Source organism: Chiloscyllium plagiosum, chromosome 8 (genome assembly GCF_004010195.1).
Source record: "Chiloscyllium plagiosum isolate BGI_BamShark_2017 chromosome 8, ASM401019v2, whole genome shotgun sequence".
NCBI classification, from domain to species: domain Eukaryota; kingdom Metazoa; phylum Chordata; class Chondrichthyes; order Orectolobiformes; family Hemiscylliidae; genus Chiloscyllium; species Chiloscyllium plagiosum.
This window is the reverse complement of record NC_057717.1, coordinates 85,193,597-85,215,687: the sequence shown is the minus strand read 5'-3', so window position 1 is coordinate 85,215,687 and position 22,091 is coordinate 85,193,597. Positions and strand designations below refer to the sequence as shown.

At 40.3% G+C, this 22,091-nt stretch overlaps 1 protein-coding gene across 7 annotated transcripts in view; it reads right to left on the bottom strand.

Annotated features, from left to right (window-relative positions):
• LOC122552150 (pre-B-cell leukemia transcription factor 3-like) overlaps positions 1 to 22,091 on the bottom strand; it is a 593,793-nt gene that overhangs the window by 124,442 nt on the left and 447,260 nt on the right. For 5 of the 7 annotated variants that reach the window (XM_043694652.1, XM_043694654.1, XM_043694657.1 and 2 more), the window contains one exon: positions 9,592 to 9,838. In XM_043694652.1, coding sequence (XP_043550587.1) covers positions 9,592 to 9,838 — 247 coding nt within the window. The remainder of the gene's footprint in view (positions 1 to 9,591; positions 9,839 to 22,091) is intronic. The other 2 variants (XM_043694653.1, XM_043694655.1) reach the window with 1 other exon arrangement.

Sequence of the window (22,091 nt, the reverse complement as noted above, 5' to 3'; positions counted from 1 at the left end):
TGGAAAAGTACAGCAGGTCAGGCAGCATTCGAGGAGCAGGAAAATCGACGTTTCAGGCAAAAGCCCTTCATCAGGAATAGAGGCAGGGTGCCTGCAGAGTGGAGAGATCTCCTGCTGTGCTTTTCTAGCACCACTCTAATCTAGATAGTTGAGAGAACTGCCAAGCCCAGCATGTAAACAGGCTGTTTGAAAAATAGCTCTCTTAAAAGTACCTTTCTGATCAGTAACCTGTGACACAGAAATTCCTAAGATAAAGAAGATCCAAATAGAAGAATGGAAGCTGCCTGGTTTTGAGATAAGAAACGTGGTTTTGCAGAGCTTGATTGGGATTTTTATCAGACTAGTATTATAGAAGGGAAGGGAAGGGAAGATAGGTTAGAGTAAGGAATAGTAAATAGTTGTTAGTTAATTATTCTGTTATACTTTAAGAAATAAAGTTGTTAATTTTTACTTTAAATAGTTCTTGGCCATTTGATTTTTACAGATTACTGCATGGGATAAATCTTTGCTGTATTGCTGGTTTTAAATTAAGCAGGAGGGTTTACCCCGTGTCGTAACAATACCCACTAACATTGAAGTTGCCAATTCTCAAGCGCCATTTTTTTCCTGCTGGGTTTTTTCACCTTTACCATCACCCACACTAGGCACACTAATGTCAGAGATTATCACTGTGTTGCTGTTGCCACGGTGCCCTCCCATCACCAATTCATCGCTGCCAGCACCGGACCTAGTTAATGATGAAGCCACTGATCCTCAAGAGGCATCTTTCATAGCTGGGCTTAGCTTGCGAACATCGCCTCAAGATTTGCTCTCTTGCACACTGGGTTTGATCTCCCTGCACTAGGCAGTTTTCCTCCATTCTGAGCATTAGGTTCACTCTCCATCCCCATGAGTCTGACCATTGTTGGTGCCTGGGAAAGCCAAATCTGTTGCCCTTGCTGCTGCACATGCTCGGGAGATTGGTCCTGCTCTCCCTTTGCTGAAGACGCCGCAAAAAGTTTTTAAAGAGAAAGAAATGAAAAAAGAAAAATGAGCAAGAGTAAGAGCAAACATAAAGTAAAAAAATAAACAAAGAAAGCAGACAGATGAGCCCCAGACCAGGCGCTTGAACGTGGCGCCGCTACTCCGCCACCATCTTAATAATGCATATTTTAGGAACACCAAAAGAAATAATTTAACAGCAGAGGGAGAACTCAAGGTATTTTTGCTACAGCAAAGAGAAAGCTTATTTGAATCAGCTTCAACAGCCAACTCCAAACCCTAACTGGAGGCAAAATGAAAACACTGGTCTGTATATGTCTGACTCCATGCTTCTTTTGCATAAATATATAAAACAACACTCAGGGACCTTAAAGCTGTTTACCCACTGCTTCTGAAGCAGATATTCTGCCACCACTGTGGCAAAACCTCTCTGCAAGAGAAACAGCAAAAACAAATTTCTCTTAAAGGCACAGTTACATCACAGTGCACTTCAAGCTATAGCATTGAACCATCCAGTTCTTTAAGACTACTTTGGATTCAATAAAATGGAATACTTTAACTCAGACATTTGGAGTATACTTTCGTCATGTGATTGCAATGGAATGAGCATTAAGTTTCAATTCCTATTCATTTCAAATCATTTTGAAAAACAAATTCAGAACACCTACCCTGGCACTCCGTAACAATTTGATGATTCTGTGACATGTTCCATGATTAATTACTAATTTGAAATTGCTAACACTTTTCTATATATAGTAATTATTTTAAAATTCTAACTACAGAGCAAAACAAATGGAGTGTTCAGACCGAAGTAAAAAATGAATATGAATTTTTGTAAGAAATTTGCACATGCAAATAGATATTAAAAACCGATGAATAGTTACAACCTGGTAACAGCATGCTTCTCTATGCTCAGATTGATCAACAATATGCCAATTGAAGCATACTGAGAATTTCTGCACACTATACATATGCTAACTTCAATGCTTTAGGAATGGTCCATGCAGGAGTAATTGGGGTGATAGATGTGGAAAACACCAATTCTCAATAATTAAGAAAAAAATGTAAAACACACTTTAAGTCAGTTTTATTACACCAATCATTAGGTAATGGCTTTTAACCTTCATTGCAGAGTACTTTTGCTCTGTTCTGGTTTCATTGTGATAGGAGTCATATATATATAAATTGGTGTCTGGCTGCACAATTAAGATCCCATTTCCATTTAACACAAGATAATGGCCATCTTGCTCACTCTGCCAGTGAAACCTAAGTTGATCTCTCAGAGTCACTGAAAATGTATTGAGTGGGGCATTCAACTGTATGCAATGGGATCCATGTGCTGTTTGGATTGACCGGAGAGTTTCTTAGCTGCTGATTGCTTCTTTTACACTTATTTCCTCTTTTCTACTCTGACTAGATTTGTTTATTTGCTCAATTTGCCTATTACAATTCAGTTAGAGGTCCAGCATTTTCAGCAACTAGTAGCAGCTGGGCCTATCACAGAAAAACAGAAGGAGGGGCTGTTTTTAGCAAGCCATGTCCAGCAAACAGGGTGTTCATGCACAGAGTTATCTATCATTATCTAGATTAGATTAGATTACTTACAGTGTGGAAACAGGCTCTTCGGCCCAACAAGTCCACACCGCCCCGCTGAAGCGCAACCCACCCATACCCCTACATCTACCCCTTACCTAACACTACAGGCAATTTATCATGGCCAATTCACCTGACCTGCACATCTTTGCACTGTGGGAGGAAACCGGAGCACCCGGAGGAGCACCCGCTGTGAGGCAGCAGTGCTAACTACTGTGCCACGGTGGCACAGTGGTTAGCACTGCTGCCTCACTGCGCCAAAGACCCGGGTTCAATTCCCGCCTCAGGCGACTGACTGTGTGGAGTTTGCACGTTCTCCCCGTGTCTGCGTGGCTTTCCTCCGAGTGCTCCGGTTTCCTCCCAAAGTCCAAAGATGTGCAGTTCAGGTGAATTGGCCATGCTAAATTGCCCATAGTGTTAGGTAAGGGGTAAATGTAGGGGTATGGGTGGGTTGAGCTTCGGCGGGGCGGTGTGGACTTGTTGGGCCGAAGGGCCTGTTTCCACACTGTAAGTAATCTCATCTATGTGGGGCACTGCATTGGTCAATATCTCCAGATGCAAACATCTGGGCCTACCGTCTGATGGACTATGGATAATGGAGCCACAGTCATTTTATATCTTTGCCACTGGATCCTTCCAGCCTGCTACATGGAATATCATTCGCCTCTCCCAGATTGCGGAAGCTAGCTATTTGAGTTAAATAGGTAACCAATGCCTTCTCGGCCGAGGCTGGGAAGTGTATCACTTCTCTCGTTGAATTCAATAGCTAACTCAAGTGAATATGAGGATTTGCAGAGGTGTTTGGCTTCCCTTGTATCCAGTGTGGGATTGACCACAGAGCTATTGTCATCAGGCCAAAATCAGAACAAGAATCCAAAGGCCAACACTTTGCCACATAAACAGGATTTAGACAATTAGTGCAAGGTAGCCAGGCAGCTGTTGCAACGTATTTTTCCTGCAAAACAACCAAATATAATCTCCTAATATTTGATCCTTCTTTCTAAGCAACAGGATGACTGTTGGAGTTGATATACCCAGTCATCAGGATAATTATCAAGTAAGTTATGAGGCTTCTGAATCAGAAATTTGGAAATCCAGACAGATATTTTCTGCAAGGAGTCACCCACATTAAAGTAGTGCGCTGCATTCTTGCCATATATTCAGGAGGAGAGAAAGGAATAGAAGTTTTCTATGGATAGAGATGATAAGGGGGTGAGCAAACAAAAGAAAGCCATTGCAATACCTTCTGACAAAACATGCGACAGACATGTTAATCACTTAGTGGTTCTCCACATCAATTGTCCTTTCATCTTTCACTACATCCACCTTCTATTAGACAGCATTGAAACAACTTCTGTATTAATGCCATATTGTCAATGCTGTGTTTGCTTTTTATAGAATATCGCTTAACTTTAATTTTCTTTATGAAGGCCTCCCTGTGACTTGAGCAGGTTTGATAGAACACTTTGTTCTGTATTAAAATGCCCACAGCCAAAGAACTCTAATGAGCCTGCCAGACTACAGTCACAGGCAGCAGTCTGATACATCTACCTCACCGGCACTACGTTAGATATTAACTGAAAGAGTGGCAAAGCAGATGTTACATGCAACTCAGACTCCACTGCTAGCATGAAAGCAGACTGCAAACGATGAGTGATTTCTTTGAAGTGCTGAACTAAACTGTCTCTCCGAGGTTATGCCAGAAGTTGCAAAGACTAGATTAGATTAGATTATATTACAGTGTGAAACAGGCCCTTCGGCCCAACAAGTCCATACCGACCCGCCGAAGCGCAACCCACCCATACCCCTACATTTACCCCTTACCTAACACTACGGGCAATTTAGCATGGCCAATTCACCTGACCTGCACATCTTTGTGACTGTGGGAGGAAACCGGAGCACCTGGAGGAAACTCACGCAGACACGGGGAGAACGTGCAAACTCCACACAGTCAGTCGCCTGAGGAGGGAACTGAACCCAGGTCTCTGGCGCTTTGAGGCAGCAGTGCTAACCACTGTGCCACCGTGCCGCCCATATGACTATTGACATTAACTAATGTGAGAGACCAATTGCAGTGTCTCTAAAGATGGCAATTCTATGTAACACAGACGACAGACTGCAAATATCACAGAGAATGGAACCTCATTGACTAGAGACTCCTCCATGCTCTCAGCTATATTCTTGAAACTCCTTACACTACTTTATATACTTGCTTTGGAAAGGCAAGCTATTTCACTTCAAAAGCTACATGGGCTCAAAAGCCCTCAAATTGGTTTCTACATATTGAGCTAAAGGAAGACCATTTAACCTCCACACACCAGCTTTTAGACATCAATTAATTTTAGTGCATGCTATTGCTGGATTTTTCACCTGCTGACACGCCTTCAAAATTATCTAACTACAAAAACTGCTCAGTATCTGCGCTGATGTGTGGGAGTGATGGAGCGCCTGACAGTGCATTGTCAGGAGAACTGTTCTCTTTTTAAGAGTCTTCTTCAGGAAGCTCTTGCTAAGTAGACCTAGAAGAAAGGAAGAAAAGAAAGAGTGAGGATGACACTGAACATTTGCGGATGATAATTTTTAGAATTTTCTTGCAGTTGTGAAACATACTGAACATTTTCTGAGGTGAATAAAGAGTTACTAATCAGGTAAGCTGCCAGCTTCGCCTTCCCCAATGTTTATGATTTCCCCATACACTGATTACCAGTATTTTCCTACTTTGTTTGGATGAGAGTTAAAACGTTAGCTATTCCTCCCCTGGTCTTGATCCTCTCTGCAACATTATACACTATTCTGTTCTGTAGAAAAAGTAGGTATGAGTGAGGTTGAAAAGATAAAAGGAGCTGTATGCATCCTGAGATTGTGAAGCATGTGTTAAGGTTGGGAGAAGCAGCAAAATAGAATGAGGATGGGAGAAGATGATGAAGGGAACGATAAGTAGATAGAAAGCTAATATAAGTAAACAATGCTGTACCTATCATACCATGCTAAGGTGCAAAAAGAACAAAGAAAGAGCTGAGTGTGTTTGGAATACTGAAGAAGGAGGTGGAAGTATTGTCAGGTTGTTAAAAGATATGAAGAGCTGTACTCACCTTTGTTGCTCTGAGTTCAATATATCTTTTCCTACATGAAATCAGGTCCAGGGGGGTGATACTGCTGGCACCTTCCTCATCAGTCTCCTCTATGTACACATGATAGTAGCCCGAGAGATAGACTTGTGGCAGCGAGGGAACAGTAGCCCTCGCTTCCATTTTTCATCATGAAGACCTCCAAAGAGGTATTTGAAAAATCTGTTAGCTACCCTACAAGTCATTAAAAATGACACATTGCTTTAAGTTGTGCATTCCCACTTTTTAGAAATTGCACTGAGAAAATGGTGTGTCAGGAACAAAGCAGTACAAACACAAGGCAGCCTGTCAATCATAATAAAATAAGACCCTGCACTTATAATCACATGGATCTTACAGTAGCAAATGGGGATTTTTGATTTGGAAACTTCAGATAAAGATAGTGAATGAAGATTTTTTTGTGAAAATATTTTGAGCAATACGCTTGATTCTTTTCCTTTTTCTTACATTTATAATTTTTATGCATCAGCAATCATTGGATTTTCAAATGTTTCAGGTGGAGGTTAAAAACTTACCAAAGTGAAACATTTGCTCTTTCTTTCTCTCCACAGAAATATTTAGAACATTTTTTGACTCATTTTTATTTCAGATTCCAACATCCACAGAACTTGGTTCTGATTTGTGTTTTCTTTATTTTAGCCAATTAAAATGCATCACATCAGAAAGTAGCACTTAGAAACAGTAAACGTATATACATTTTGATCATGTTCTGATTTTGATAGTTGTGATATTAAAATTAAACTTCCCTATTATCACCACTATCTATCATTATGATCCTCTTGACTACTTATATGGAATTCATATGGGGGTATTGTGCACCATATAATACGAAATTTATGATATAGTCAGCAGATGGAAACAAGATATTTCAGAAGAACAGAGACAGGTGGTTCTTGCAAATATTACATCCATAAAATAAACAGGATGATGGTTAATCTAGAGAAAATAGAATTCATTTAGTGTAAAACTGTTCATTTTGTCATATTAAACCATACACTTTTTATGAGTTGTCCTTTTCTGTTGTGTGATGCATGGTGAAACATGCCAATAATGGAAGATACGATAGTTGAATGATAAAAGCTCTGGCAAACAGCAAACAGGAGACATCAGGAGCATTTAAATTGCTTTCATTAGCCTTATATCTATATAAATATGCCCCATATCCATCTTTTGATGGGCCATTTGGTATCACAAAGATCTGGTCCAATTTGTTTTCCCTTTTTGATACTAGTATTCATTGCATATTTTGACTCTCCACATTATATGATCATTAAAACTAAACTAAAAAAATTTAGATCACACCATAGACCATTCTTGATTTTGATCACACAGTGTAAAGAGTTACTAGGAAGCATAACTGGAGATTCTTGGATTGAACTAACAACTATTTTCGCCATCTGAACCACTTTAATTCTTACTACTTGAAGTAAAGCACGTTAAAAATGCACAATGAAAATTGCAAGGAGGCCATGTGTATTTTTCTTAAAATGGTACATTATTTTTAAAGGTGACTAAGAAGCTCATCTCATTTCAAATAATTGCTCTTTTGCTCCAAGTAGCTTATCATCCTTCCATGAATTATATATCAAAGGTTCTGGTAATTGGGTACACTGGGACTCAAAATAAAGTATATTAATATTCATTAAAAAACCCATAGTTATACTTAATTGAAAAATATGTATCACTCCAAAGCATAGACCTGATATGGCATTTATGTTCTTTTAGAATTTGTCTGATAAAATTATTAAAATATTCTTACAGCAGGTTTAAAGGAAAAGTCTATGTTTTCTAACAGAAAAATCAGAAATGATATACATTTGTGATAATTTTTTATATATTTTACACCATTAAAATTTTAAAAGTTAATTAAGATTTAAACAATCTTTCAGTAGAAACCACCCTTGCTTCTAATGTTTGCAACACCATAATGAGAAGGTATCCAAAACAAAACAAAAAAATCCCAGTCTCTCCTTCAATGGTAAGTGAATGCTTTTGATGAGATTTACTAAAATGTAGTCTTTGCCAAGTTTGGTAGAATGCCCTTCACCAATGATGATGCTGACCCTGCACAGATACTCTGTCATTTTCTATTAGGATAGGTAGCAAGCAATTACAGTCTCTTTCCCAATGATGCCCACTTGTGAATTTGTGCAGTGAATATTCAGGGATTACTGAATATCTTTCCAGGAATAAAAACCCAGCAATCTCTCAGGCTTCAAGCACTTTCTGCCTAGAGCAGATTAATAACCACGCTACAGTGAACCAGGAACTCAGTTACCACAGAAACAAGAATTTCAGCTCAAATTTAAGGCATGCATTTTATTTAGTTTACCTTTGCCTGATAACATACAGCATAGTGGCATCATAATATTACAAGATAGTGCTGCAAATTGGAATAATCATTTCACAACATGGCAGCCTGCTCTATGTTAATCTGCACTGGTAAAGAACACTATTCTTTAAATGATTTAATTATGCAAAATGAAAACACTGAAGGGATAGCACTAGGGTTTAAAATGAAAGATTCCATTCTATTGTTTTTATTTTTGAAAACACAGATTTTTCCTTTAAATTAGATATTTCCATGAGTGGCTAATTTCAAGATGGTACAAGCTGGTTCATGAGAATGTTTATGTAAAGAGAACTCACACATCAATTCATTCCCTACACACTCGATAGTGTTTCCATAACAGTGACTGGGTAAAGGGGGTGGTCTGCTTACTGGATATGTTTGGAGGTTTGTTCTGTACCATTATTAACAAAAATGCCTTATCAGGTTTATTCTTTTCAATTTACTTCAATTTGGACATTATCAGTACAAGTTATAAATCCAAAAACGGTCAACATTTTGCCAAAAAGTCACCTGAGTGCAAGAAAAGTGACACGAAGGAATGTGATGTCATAAGTAAAAATTTCTTTTTTGCCAAAAACACACTGGCTCGCATTACAAATTTATGGAGAATTCAATAAACTGAGCTCATTTAAAGAAAAAATAGCTGGAGATATGGATGGAAGAGGGCTGTAAAAGTGGAGAAGGGCTCAAAAATTTATTTCTACCACCAAGGGATCAAATTACAGACCCTGCATTGATCACTTAAGTGTGACAGTACTTCTAACATATTGAACTTGCAATCTGGGGACTCAGGGGATGAGGTGTAGATGACATATACCTGACTGATACCTGAAGTTACTGTCCTCTTTTATACCTTTAACATGCAGCTACTGTAGTTTTTTCCGATTCTGAAAAAAAGCTTGGCTTAGCTTTCATCTGAGTGGATAAGAAAATCACTGGCTTAACAATGGCATTGGAAAAACTGGCAGGTATGCAGAAATAAGTGATGTATTATAAACATCAGGACATTCACAGCAATCCCGGATTGGCAAAAATGAATATGATTTTACCTTCATTGCAAGTGTAAGTCGGTTTTATCTTAATCATGAATATATTTACATAGAGAGAAGGATCACGAGCTTTATTATGACAGTATAATTGAGGTAAAATATTAACTTAAAAGTTAAGATTCAGCTTGAAGAAGTAGGTGTCAACCTCTGTGGAAGAATGACAGTGTTCATACATGAGGTTACACTTCATTTAAACTTCAGACTCAAATGTCAGTGTACTAAACCATAATCACATCACCTTTGTGTCTGGGAAACAAATTCATCAATTAAAAAAAATTACGAAAGTGTTCGGAACCTCGCTCTCTGTCTTGGTCTACAACAAAAGTCATAATGCAGTAAAACTGCAATGTGAAACAAAAAGCAGCCAGCGATCATTAATTTAATATTGTACAATATCTCATAATATCTTATCCCAGAACCCCTGGCAGGTAATCAAACATATGTACTGATATAAAAGCACAATTTACATATTAAGCTTTTCGCCTACATTTGTTGCTTTGCTTGTTTCTCCAAGCTGGCTTGAGGGGAATGTGTAGTGATATCTGTGGATGTGGACTGCAGACGAATCCCAGGCTGAAGCTGGGAGAGTAGGCTGTACCTGTGACACTGTGATACCACATTTCTTTGCCAGTTCCTCTTTGGCTTCCTCACTAGGGTAGGGATTACTCAGGTGGGAGTAGAAATACTCGTTCAGAACTTCTGTGGCCTGTTTGCTGAAATTGCGTCGTTTTCGCCTTTGAAATGAAGGGAAAAAAAAAATTTTGAGTGTTACTGGCTTGAAGTGAGTCTCAAGCATCTAACCATTTCCTTCTACATCAGACTAAATCTGGTTACTGTATCGCCAGCTTACTCAGTTACCATGTCAGTTTTTCAATGTGCATGCTGAATATGCAGAGTTAAAAAAATTAAACTGGAAAACAAATACAGTACCAACAAATTGAATATTTTACTCTCAATATTGTTGTACACAAACTCAATCCTTTTTAGCCATCAGAGAACAAAGACGAAAGAAAATTACAGCACAGAAACATCCCCTTCGGCCCTGCGCTGATCCAGATCCTCTATCTAAACCGGTCACCTATTTTCTAAGCATCTTTATCCCTCTGCTCCCTGCCCACTCATGTGTATGTCCAGATACATCTTAAATGACACTATCATGCCCACCTATACCACCTCTGTTGGCAACACGATCCAGGCACCTACCACCCTCTGTGCAAAGAACTTTCCACGCCTATCTCCCATAAACTCATCTCCTCTCACCTTGAACTCGTGACCCCGAGCAATTGAATCCCCCACTCTGGGAAAAAGCTTCTTGCTATCCACCCTGTCTATACCTCTCATGATTTTGTAGACCTTAAACAGATACACCTAAGCATCTGTCTTTCTAATGAAAATAATCCTAATCTACTCAACCTCTTTTCATAGCTAGCACACTCCACACCAGGCAACAACCTGGTGAACCTGCTCTGCACCCTCTCCAAAGCATCCACATTTTTTTGGTAATGTGACAACCAGATCTGTATGTAGTATTCCATATTTGGCTGAACCAAAGTCCTATACAACTCTAATGTGACCTGCCAACTCTTGTACCTGCCAATGTCCAATGAAGGAAATCATGCCGTTTGCCTTCCTCATCATTCTATTGACCTGCGTCACCACCTTCAGTATAATGGATCTGAACACCCAGATTTCTCTGTACATCAATTTTCCATTTACCAGGAGAAAGTGAGGATTGTAGATGCTGGAAATCAGAGTCGAGAGTGTGGTGCTGGAAAAGCACAGTAGGTCCGGCAGCATCCGAGGAGCAGGAGAATCGACATTTCAAGCAGAAACCCTTCGTTGATTCTGCTGCTCTTTGGATGCTGCCCGACCTGCTGTGCTTTTTCAGCACCGCATTCTCAACTTTTCCATTAACCGTATCATTCACTCTTGAATTGGATCTTCCAAAATGCATCACCTCGCATTTGCCCGGACTGAACTCCATCTGCCATTTCTCTGCCCAACTCTCCAACCTATCTAAATTCTGCTGCATTCTCTGACAGTCCCCTTCACTTTCTGCTGTTCCACCAATCTTAGTGTCATCTGCAAACTTGCTAATCAAACCACTTATGACTTCCTCCAGATCATTTATGGATATCACAAACAACAGTGGTCCCAGCACAGATCCCTGTGGAACACTACCAGTCACAGTTCTCCGTTTTGAGAAACTCCCTTCCACTATTACTCTCTGTCTCCTGCTGTCCAGCCAGTTCTCTATCCATCTAGCTATCCCAGGACTCCAGGGTGCGACTTCACTTTCCCCATGAGCCAGGACTCCAGGGTGCGACTTCACTTTCCCCATGAGACCTTATCAAACGCCTTACTGAAGTCCATATATATGACATCTACAGCCCTTCCCTCATCGATCAACTTTGTCACTTCCTCAAAGAATTCTATTAAGTTGGTAAGACATGTCCTTCCCTGCACAAAACCGTGTTGCTTATCATTGATAAGCCCATTTTCTTCCAAATGTAAATAGATCCTATCCCTCAGTATCTTCTCCAGCAGCTTCCCTACCACTGACGTCAGGCTCACCAGTTTATAATTACCTGGACGATTCTTAAACAAGGGGACAACATTAGCAATTCTCCAGTCCTCCAGGACCTCAACCGTGTTCAAGGATGCTGCAAAGATAAGGCCCCAGCTATTTCCCCTCTCGTTCTCCTCAATAACCTGGGATAGATCTCATTCGGGTTAAGAGTGTGGTGCTGAAAAAGCACAGCAGGTCAGGCAGTGCCCGAGGAGCAGGAGAATTGACGTTTCGAGCAAAGCCCTTCATCAGGAATGACTTGTCCATAGGCAGACACTGAGGAAGGGAATGTGGCTGTGGTAGTGAGCTTGCTTCAGGACGTGGCTAAAGAGCTTCAGGGCAGAGGAGATGACCTGGGGTGGGTGGGGGGAGGAGGGTGCAGTGAGAGTGAGAGAGAGAGAGAGAGAGACTCACTGAGATCCTCATAGAGAGAGGAGGATAACTTCTTCAAGGTAGGCATCCTTGGAAGAGGATTCACAGTAGGGTTAAAATCAACTCAGAGAAAGTGAGGGCTGCAGATGCTGGAGATCAGAGTCAAGAGTATGGTGCTGGAAAAGCACAGCAGGTCAGGTAGCATCTGAGGAGCAGGAAAATCAATATTGCGGACATAAACCCTTCATCAGGAATGATTTCAGTTCCGTAGGCAGTCACTGAGGAAGGGAATGTGGCTGTGGTAGCGAGTGTGCTTCAGGATGTGGCTGAAGAGCTTCAGTGCAGAGGAAATGACCTGGGGGGTGCAGTGAGGGAGAAACTCACTGGAATCCTTGTAGAGAGAGGAGGAGAATGTCTTCAAGGTAAGCATCGTTGGAAGACGCTTCGCAGTAGGGTTAAAATCAACTAGGAGAAAGTGAGGACTGTAGATGTTGGAGATCAAAGTCAAGATTGTGGTCTGGAAAAGAATAGCAGGTCAGGCAGAAGAATCAATGTTTCGGGCATAAGCCCTTCCTCAAGAATGAGCAGGAGAAACGATGTTTCGGGCATAAGTCCTTCATCAGGAATGAAGTAGGAAAATTGACGTTTCAGGCATAAACCCTTCATCAGGATGAAGGGCTTATGCCTGAAACATCGATTCTCCTCTCCTTGGATGCTGCCTGACATGCTGTCCTTTTCCAGCACCACATTCTCGACTCTGACCTCTAAGCATCTGCAATCCTCACTTCCTCCTAATAGATCTGGGTACTTGTCCTCCTTGATGCCTTTTAGAATACCCAACACTTCCTCCCTCCCTATGCCAACTTGACCTACAGCAATTAAATAGCTATCCCTAGCCTCAACATTCGTCATGTCCCTCTCCTCGGTCAATACTGACACAAAGTACTAATTGAGAATCTCACCCACTTTCTCTGACTCCACACATAACTTCCCTCCTTTGTCCTTTAGTGGGCTAACCCTTTCTCTAGTTACCCTCTTGCTCCTTACATACAATAAAAAGCTTTGGGATTTTCCTTAAACCTATTTGCTAAAGCTATTTCATGAACTCTTTTAGCCCTCTAAATTCCTCAGATTGGTCCTACTTTCTCAATATTCTTCCAAAGCTTCGTCTGTTTTCAGTCGCCTAGACCCTGCATATGCTTTCTTTTTCCTCTTATCTAGTCTCATCATTTCACCTGTCATCCATGGTTCCCTAATCTTGCCATTTTTATCCCTCATTTTCACAGCTACCTATATATCCTGCACTCTAATCAACTTTTCTTTAAAAGCCTCCCACATATCAAATGTGGATTTATCTTCAAACAGTTGCTCTCAAGCTTCTATCAAGTTAGAAAGTACACACGCTTACACCATAAAATGCCATTTGGCCTATCAGTTCCGTGCCAACCCATTTGACACATTTATCCACCTTAACCTTAACTCCACCTTAACACCTCCTCTCTGCCCTTCAACATTGTGACCATACTATTCTTTCCTTCAAATATTTCTCCAATTCTTTTTAATCTATTTCTCCACCTCTTCAGGCAATGCATTCCAGATCATAATAATTCATATAATTCATAATAAGAAGACCCATCCTCTCATCTCAGTTCTTTTGCCAATTACCTTAAATTACTCCCCTCCATTACTGATCCTTCTGACAGTAAAAATAATTTATTCTTAGTTACCCTATAAAAATCATTCAGAATTTTGCAGTGATAATGACAATGAAACTGTCAGCAAATTTGCACATGCACAGGAGAACAAGAAAATCTAAAAGTTGCTGCTAGTGATTCTACAATCTATGAGAGTCTGCAGATTTAGATTGCAATCTCTAAGTCCATGCCTAATCTTGTAAAAACTCTTGTCGAATGGGTTAATAATATTTACCAATCACCCTTCAGTGGCCTTTTAATATCTGTGCAATGTCAAATTTTTTAATTCTGATGAAAAAATATATACTTCTGAAACATTGTTTTGATTTTAAAGATAAGTTTATAGTTTAGCTTGCATCTTAATCCAATCATAATATACATTATCAATTACCCTGAGGTAAAATAAATGAAAGGTGATGGATTCTGTAGTGTAATGGTTAGTATTTTCACCTGACACATGAAAGGTCTGCAATTCAAAACTGGGCAGAAACAGCAAGCTGCCTAAAGGGCCATCTTGTGGCACAGTGGTAGTGCTCCTACGCAGGAGATCAAGGTTCAAATCCCACTTATTCCAGAGGTGTGCGGCAACATCTCTGAACAGGTTGATTAAAAAAGTATGTTAAATTTTGTGGGAGATTTGTTAGATCTAAAGCAGCTTTTTTGTCACATATTAAAAGCCTGGAAATCATTTTGAATTTCATATTAGTGTCTGATTGTTAAGCTCGTAGTTTCCCAGGCTCAGTGAGGTGGTTTGCCTTGCAGCTGTACTATTGCCTGATAAATAAATTATTTTCCAGCCTGGGAACCTATTATATACTAACTCTTGCTTATCAGCTACTAATCAAGACTGTCCAGATACTACGTGACTGAAGCTAGTGACTGGGCAAAGTGCCTAGCCTACTCATTATATTGCAATTAACAGTTTGCTAATTGTTAAAGATTGTAACCTATATAATCATGCAACTCTCTGCATCTCATCGGAGTGACTTGTGACCATTAGGTCGACTTGAATCTTCCCGTGAGCTCACGAATAAACAGTCAATAACTCAAGGTTTGTATGGCACAATTTATTTTCCCTAAATTGGACGACTACGAATGAGTCACCCACTGCATAATTTCAACCCATCCCCAACAGTTATTTTCTAGTCTTTGAGGCTGCCTCACTGTATACTGTTTACTATGCGTTCTGATATCTCTGTGGCAAGACCCCTTGAGATCTTCTTGTCTTGTCAGATGATACGAAGATAGGTGGAGTTGTGGACAGTGAGGAGGGCTGTTGTCGGCTGCAGAGGGACTTAGATATGATGCAGAGCTGGGCTGAGGAGTGGCAGATGGAGTTCAACCCTGCCAAGTGTGAGATTGTCCATTTTGGAAGAACAAATAAGAATGCGGAATACAGGGTTAACGGTAGGGTTCCTAGTCAGGTGGAGGAACAGAGGGATCTTGGGGTCTATGTACATAGATCTTTGAAGGTTGCCACTCAGGTGGATAGAGTTTGTAAGAAGGCCTATGGAGTATTATCGTTCATTAGCAGAGGGATTGCAATTTAGTATGGCCAATTCACCTGACCTGCACATCTTTGGACTGTGGGAGGAAACCGGAGCACCCGGAGGAAACCCATGCAGACACGGGGAGAACGTGCAAACTCCACACAGTCAGTCGCCTGAGGCGGGAATTGAACCCGGATCTCCACTGTGCTAACCACTGTGCCACCGTGCCGCCCACTACAGTACCTTTTACTATTCTTCACTGAACACTGCAATTCATTGGCGACCTTTAAGCGGCATTTGGATAGGTACATGGATGGGTACTTAATCTAGGTTAGAAGTTCGGCACAACATCGTGGGCCGAAGGGCCTGTTCTGTGCTGTATTGTTCTATGTTCTATGTTCTATGTTCTATGATATTAATTGCTGTTGAGAAAAGGAAATCCACTCCATAGAGATCACTAGATATTTAGCATTAGCTTTCCTCAAACTCAACTGAAATGTACTCACTTCGCCATAATTGTAAATGCCTCCACAAAATCTCCCCTAACGTTCTCTGCTCTATGAAGAACAATTTCAGCTTCTCTTATTTACCATGTAACTTAAGCTCCTAATTCCTGGTACCATGCAAATAAATCTTCTTTATACTGTCTCCACTCCATGACTTTTTACAATTCATTTACGGGTGTGGGTTACTGGCTGGGCCAGCATTGATTGCCCATCCCTAGTTCACTTTGAGAAGGTGATTGTGAGCTACAGTCCATGTGCTGCAGGTCAACCCACAATACCATTAGGGAGGGAATTCCAGGATTTTGACTCAGCAACACTGAAGGAATGATGATACACTTCCAGGTCAGGATGGTGAATAGTTTGGTGGGGAACATGCAGGTTCCCATGTACCTGCTGCTCTTGTCCTTCTAGGTGGAAATGGTCGTGGGTTTGGAAGGTGCTCAGGATAGTTGGTGAATTTCTGCTGTGCATCTTGTAAATAATATACACTGCTGCTACTGAGAGCTGCCTTGATGGCCTTCCTTTAGTGTGAACTGGAAACAATTCTCCAATAAAAAATCAATACAGATAGATTTAAGTTATTTTATAGAACATTCATCACACATTCAAGATTAAATATTTTCTTTGGACAAAAAAAACAGATAAAGTTAAATAGGTTGAATTGTTTTTTATCTTTCTTAACTATTCTAGTGAACATATATCTTTCAAGATCATGCATTAAATGGCTTAGCAAATAGTAGTCACTCAAATAGATAAGTGGCACAAAATTGAGATAGATGGTTTCTATTGTTTGGATGCTACAGGTGCTATTTGGGGACTAATATAATTCAGAGAGTTTTCATGCTCAATTTTGCAACAAGTTTTACCATTTGCCATATTGGAGAAAGTGCTAAAAGAAACCATCTGGAAGATTTTATTTGCAACAACACTTAAATGTTGTGCACCCAATCCAACAACCACAGTTTCCTTAGATCCTATAACTAGGTATTCATCTGTGCTCATATGTAAATGTTCACCATTTGAGCACATTTAAACTGATAGCTGATTAATAAAGATGAGGAGGTGCCGATGTTAGACTGGGGTGGACAACGCTAAAAATCACATAACACCAGGTTATTGCCCAACGGTTTATTTGGAAGTATTAGCTTTCGAAGCTCTGCTCCTTCATCAGGTAGCTAGTGGTGCAGGATCGTAAGACACTGAATTTATAGCACAAAGATCTAGTATTTCCTGTTGGACTATAATCTGGTGTTGTGTGATTATTTTTTAACACTGATTACTAAGAACACACAGCAGTACTTTTTAAAAGGACCTTAAATTGCTTACAAATTAGTTGTTGATTAATTTCTTCAGGTTGTTGCTAGAATTCCACAAGTGATTATTGGCTGTACAATAGTTTAAAGATCCAAAAAGTCTACAGGGAGTGATGCAACAGTGCTTAATGGCTTTTTGCTGACTTCAAAGTTTATCCACAAATCAGTTGCTCCCATGCATAGGTTCACTAATAATCAACCTTCTTGGAAGTCAGTGCAATTTAGAAGTTGAACAAAAGTGACACAGAGCAGGAAATGTTGCTGAAAGAGGTAGCTGAAGGACAGAAAGAAGGATACTCATTATGGTTCCTTTCAGGCTGCAGTTGGAGATATTTGCAACATTTTGCTATAGGTCATCCAATGTTCCATGAATGAGGTTACTGACTCTCTCTATTTGTTGAGAGCTAACTGCATTTCATTTTCACCTACTAAGAGACAAACAGTCAGAGCAATCAGGAGTCTCTACTAGTACAAATCGTTCTGCTATAACGCTCGTTTCATCAATGCAAATTCGCTGTAACATGATGGCCGAATTAGGGACACTGTTTCTAAAGCATGAACTTTTAAAATGTGTGTTGACTGTAACACGATTATATTGTCAATATTTTAAGCGCTGTTTCTAAAATGCAATTTTTCTATAATGCAGGGTTGCACAAGAACGCAAGCATCGCATTGTACAAGAACTATCTGTATTGCAGACTTCTTCATATTGCAGCATGCTACTGATTGGTTGCATATCGCTTTCTAGACTACAGATGTCAAATGCCCGATAACAGAACTGACAGAGATACCATTTTCTCAGTACCCAGCTAGCAGCAGCAGCAGATTATTCAAGTCATTATTCTGTGTCTTGACAGTATTCATAGTGCTGCATTTTCCGCCAGCCCAATATGCCATTATGCTGCCTGTGTGCGAGACACCAAGGCAAGCCAACACTGCCTGTTGGGTGACAAGAGCTATCAATTGACTACATGGCTGATTACGCCTGTGCAGTATGCATACATTTATTGCACAGCTTGTACACATTGAGGATCATGTTGTCACATGAAATGTGAGGTGCAGGTCAATAGTGCACTTAAACAACACTTTCACTGCCTGAATTACTCTGGAGAAGCCTGCTATACCAAAGTAGATGTCAAGATTCATCAGGATATGCTGCAAACAATCTTGCCATCATGAAGGGATGGGGACAGACTTTGTTACCAGATACACAGTGAGTAGGTCCATACAGGAGACAAACAAAAGGGAACCCAAATACTCTTTTTCAACTGGGTTGTCCGTATAGAAAAAGGTTCACTCGACTAATTCGTAGTATAAAGGGGTTGTCCACAGAGGAAAGGTTGGATGGGTTGGACCTGAATCCAAAGCATTTTAGAAGAATGACAGCTAATCTTACTTAAACATAAGATCTTGTGAGATCTCACAGGATGCATGCTGAGTGGGGGTTTGTCCTTATAGACAAGACTAGAATTAGGGGACATTATTTAAAAAAAGGGCTTCCCATTTAAGATGGAGATGAGGAGAAATTTAAGCAGTGCAGGCTGGCTTTAAGTGATGCTAGCAATTTATGATATTGTTCTCCAGCTCAAATTTCAATCAACAACATGGTTAGTGCTGGATAGACTAAGAAAAAAATTACAACAGTATAAAGCTGACATTGGTATGGGCTTAACTTCACATCATGATCACTGCACCTGTTTTGGGGCATCGTTAGATTTAGCCTCTTGATTATTAAGTAAGGCTCTCCCATTTATTTCACCTAACAAACCATTAAAACTCATCAATTGCTTTGATACAAATTACTACTGTCATAAGTAAAATGTTGGTCTTCTTCACATCAGACATTCATCAAACTTTTGATGAGATCCTAACTCACAAACTCCATAGAGTAAAACTCTTTGATTCAAATTCTCAACGCGTTCCATGGTGCAAGCTAGGAACACAAAAATGAAAAGAAAAACTTGTCAAGCTTAAACTAAGAAAGACTATTTGCAACTAGTCACAAGAGACTTTTGCTGTTAGAACTCCCTGATTTCAAAGACATACATTTCTGATTTTGTTAACACTGTGCAAAGGAAAAAGAATATTCCCGAGTGCAATGTTAAGAGATATTTAAGGAACCAGGATATCTGACCTTTGAAGAAGTCTTACACTTGCTACTTAATAACCTTTGCAATCTGAAAATTCAACTAAATTACATCTATCAGATATCCTTTCTAGACAGTATGGATTAGGGGAATCTGAATCACTGAAGGATAATAGTGCAAGATCGTTTCTCCCTATTAGAAGTCAGATACATCTGTGGAAACCCCTGCTGAAAAGTTCTGGGAAAACATTTAAAGAGTATGCATAGATGAAAGATATGCATAAATAGAAGCTAGCAGAATCAGGCTAAATATCTTCCAATGAAACTGATTAGATGATTTTCCAATCTCTGGGAACGGTTATTAACAAGCCCGGTGAATCCTATACAGAATATATCAGAGGAACAAGAAAAACATATATAACCTTCCTCTAGTATTATTAGGGGAAGTAGAAGTTCATATCGTGTATTGCTGCTTCACATTATCACCTGTCTGATTGACAGTCATCGTAACTACATATACAAGAATTAGTTCAGAGGCTACCAGTCTTTAACACTGTATGTCCTTAGGCCATATTAGACCTCTGAATAAATCTGAATGAGTGCGACTATCCCTAATGCCTAGCATAGGATAATATTTTGTAATTGTTAAATTTGGGAGCATATCCTGTTAAAATGCCTTCAATAAGTTGTTAATATTAACTTTTGTTGAACAACACGGGCAGCATGGTGGCTCAGCAGTTAGCATTGATGCCTCACAGCACCACAGTGCAGTCCCAGCCTCAGGTGAATATCTGTGTGGAGTTTGCAAGCCCTCCCTGTGTCTATGTGAGTCTCCACTGGGTGTTCATGTTTCCTCTGGGTGTTCTGGTTTTCTCCCACAGTCCAAAGATGTGCAGGTTATGTGGATGGACATAGAACATAGAACATAGAAAAGTACAGCACAGAACAGGCCCTTCGGCCCACGATGTTGCGCCGAGGATTATTCCTAATCTAAAATAAAATAACCTAACCTATGTACCCCTCAATTCACTGCGGTCTATGTCCAGCAGTCACTTAAATGTCCCTAATGACTCTGCTTCCACCATCACCGCTGGCAACGCATTCCATGCATTCCATGCATTCACAACTCTCTGCGTAAAGAACCTACCCCTGACGTCTCCTCTTTACCTTCCTCCTAATATCTTAAAACTATGACTCCTTGTGCCAGTCAATCCTGCCCTGGCTATTCACTTTGTCCCTACCTCTTATTACCTTGTATAGCTCAATCAGGTCACCTCTCTTCCTCCTTCTCTCCAGAGAGAAAAGTCCAAGTTTAGTCAACCTCTTAGGCATGGTAAATTATCTGTAGTGTGGATCGACCATGATGGAGTTACAAGGACAGGATAGGGGGCTGAGGCTGGGTCTAGGTGGGATGCTGTTTGGAGGGTTGGTGCAGACTCGATGGGCTGACTGGACTTTTTCTGCACTGTAGGGACTCTGTGATTCCAACAGCAAAACAAAGGAACAAAACAAACCCTTCATTTGCTCCTGGGAATAAGCACAGCCTGTTTGACTTTTGCCTGATTCAGATCCATTGGAAGTAGGTGTTAATTAATGTTTAAACTGTTATACTCAATGTTGTGCCACTACAGCATGGTGAAGGTGATTGTTCTTCCTGCTCAAAGTCATCATCCTCCTCCTCTGAAGCATGCCGCAACTCTCCCAGCTCTTCAGCATCCATCATATCCTCTCTTACTGCTCCACAACAATTTTGCAACACACTGTCTGAAGTGAACTGTAAAACTCCAAGACTGATCCAAGCATCAGAACTTCATCTTCAAGAGGTCAATCATCTGTTCCATGGTTGAAGAATGGGCTATATTGTATCTATGCTCAACCTTAATACAAAGATTGTGTTCTGAAGTCATAGGTCTTAGTTGCAAAGGATAACCCAGAGGCTATCCTCGTAATGCATCAGACCTTTGAAATTAAGGAGGAAGCTGAGAGAGTTATCAAGCATATAGGCATCTTGGCAGCTTCCTAAGGTACTTGGTAGAGACCTCAAAGATGTGGTACCAATGATCACAGACGACATGTACATTGACCAAATAGAATAAATTCAAGTAATCTACCTCACTGTGATATGGTTCTTTCAATACAGCATGTATCCAGTCTATAGGGACCTATGCCTAGGGAAAGCCATCTATTTTGGCGAAGCTTACTGCCCAGCTTACAGCACTGATGTCATCATGGGGAAACGAGATAATGTTAATCTGACACAAATTGCATCAGTAACAGCCTTGATACTCTGTGGGTTAAGGATTGAGAGATCTGACTCAGTTTGATGATTTCAATTTATCTAGATATTCTTGTTGAGAGAGTTTAGTTGCAGTTTGGACCTTGTGCAGCAACACAGCTCAGTTACAGATTACGGGTGGCATGGTGGCTCATTGGTTAGCACTGCTGCCTCACAGCACCAGGGACCTGGGTTTGAGTCCACCCTCAGGCGAGTGACTGTGTAGAGTTTGTACATTCTCCCCATGTCCGCGCAGATTTCCTTTGGGTATTCCGGTTTCCTCCCACAGTCCAAAAATGTGCAGATTAGGTGGATTGGCCATGTTAAATTGTCTACAATGTTCGGGGATGTGCAGACTCAGTGGGTTAATCATGGGAAATTCAAGGTTACAGGGATAGAGTGGGGATTGGGGATGCTTTTCAGAGGGCCTGTTTCCATGCTGTAGAGGTTCTATGATTCCATGATGGCTAAAGTAGATGAAATTACAAATATCTGTACTGTAATCTTCATAAAATTCTTCGGTGCTGCAAGAAAGGTGGGTGAGATTTAATCTCAATTTAAACCCTGTGAGGGAACAAAATTTGAATGATTCCCTAATTTGAAGCTAATGGAAAAATTACAGATGAACTCACAGTGTCTTACTGCAAAAAAACTTGAAACGTATTGAAGAGAATTCTCCAGA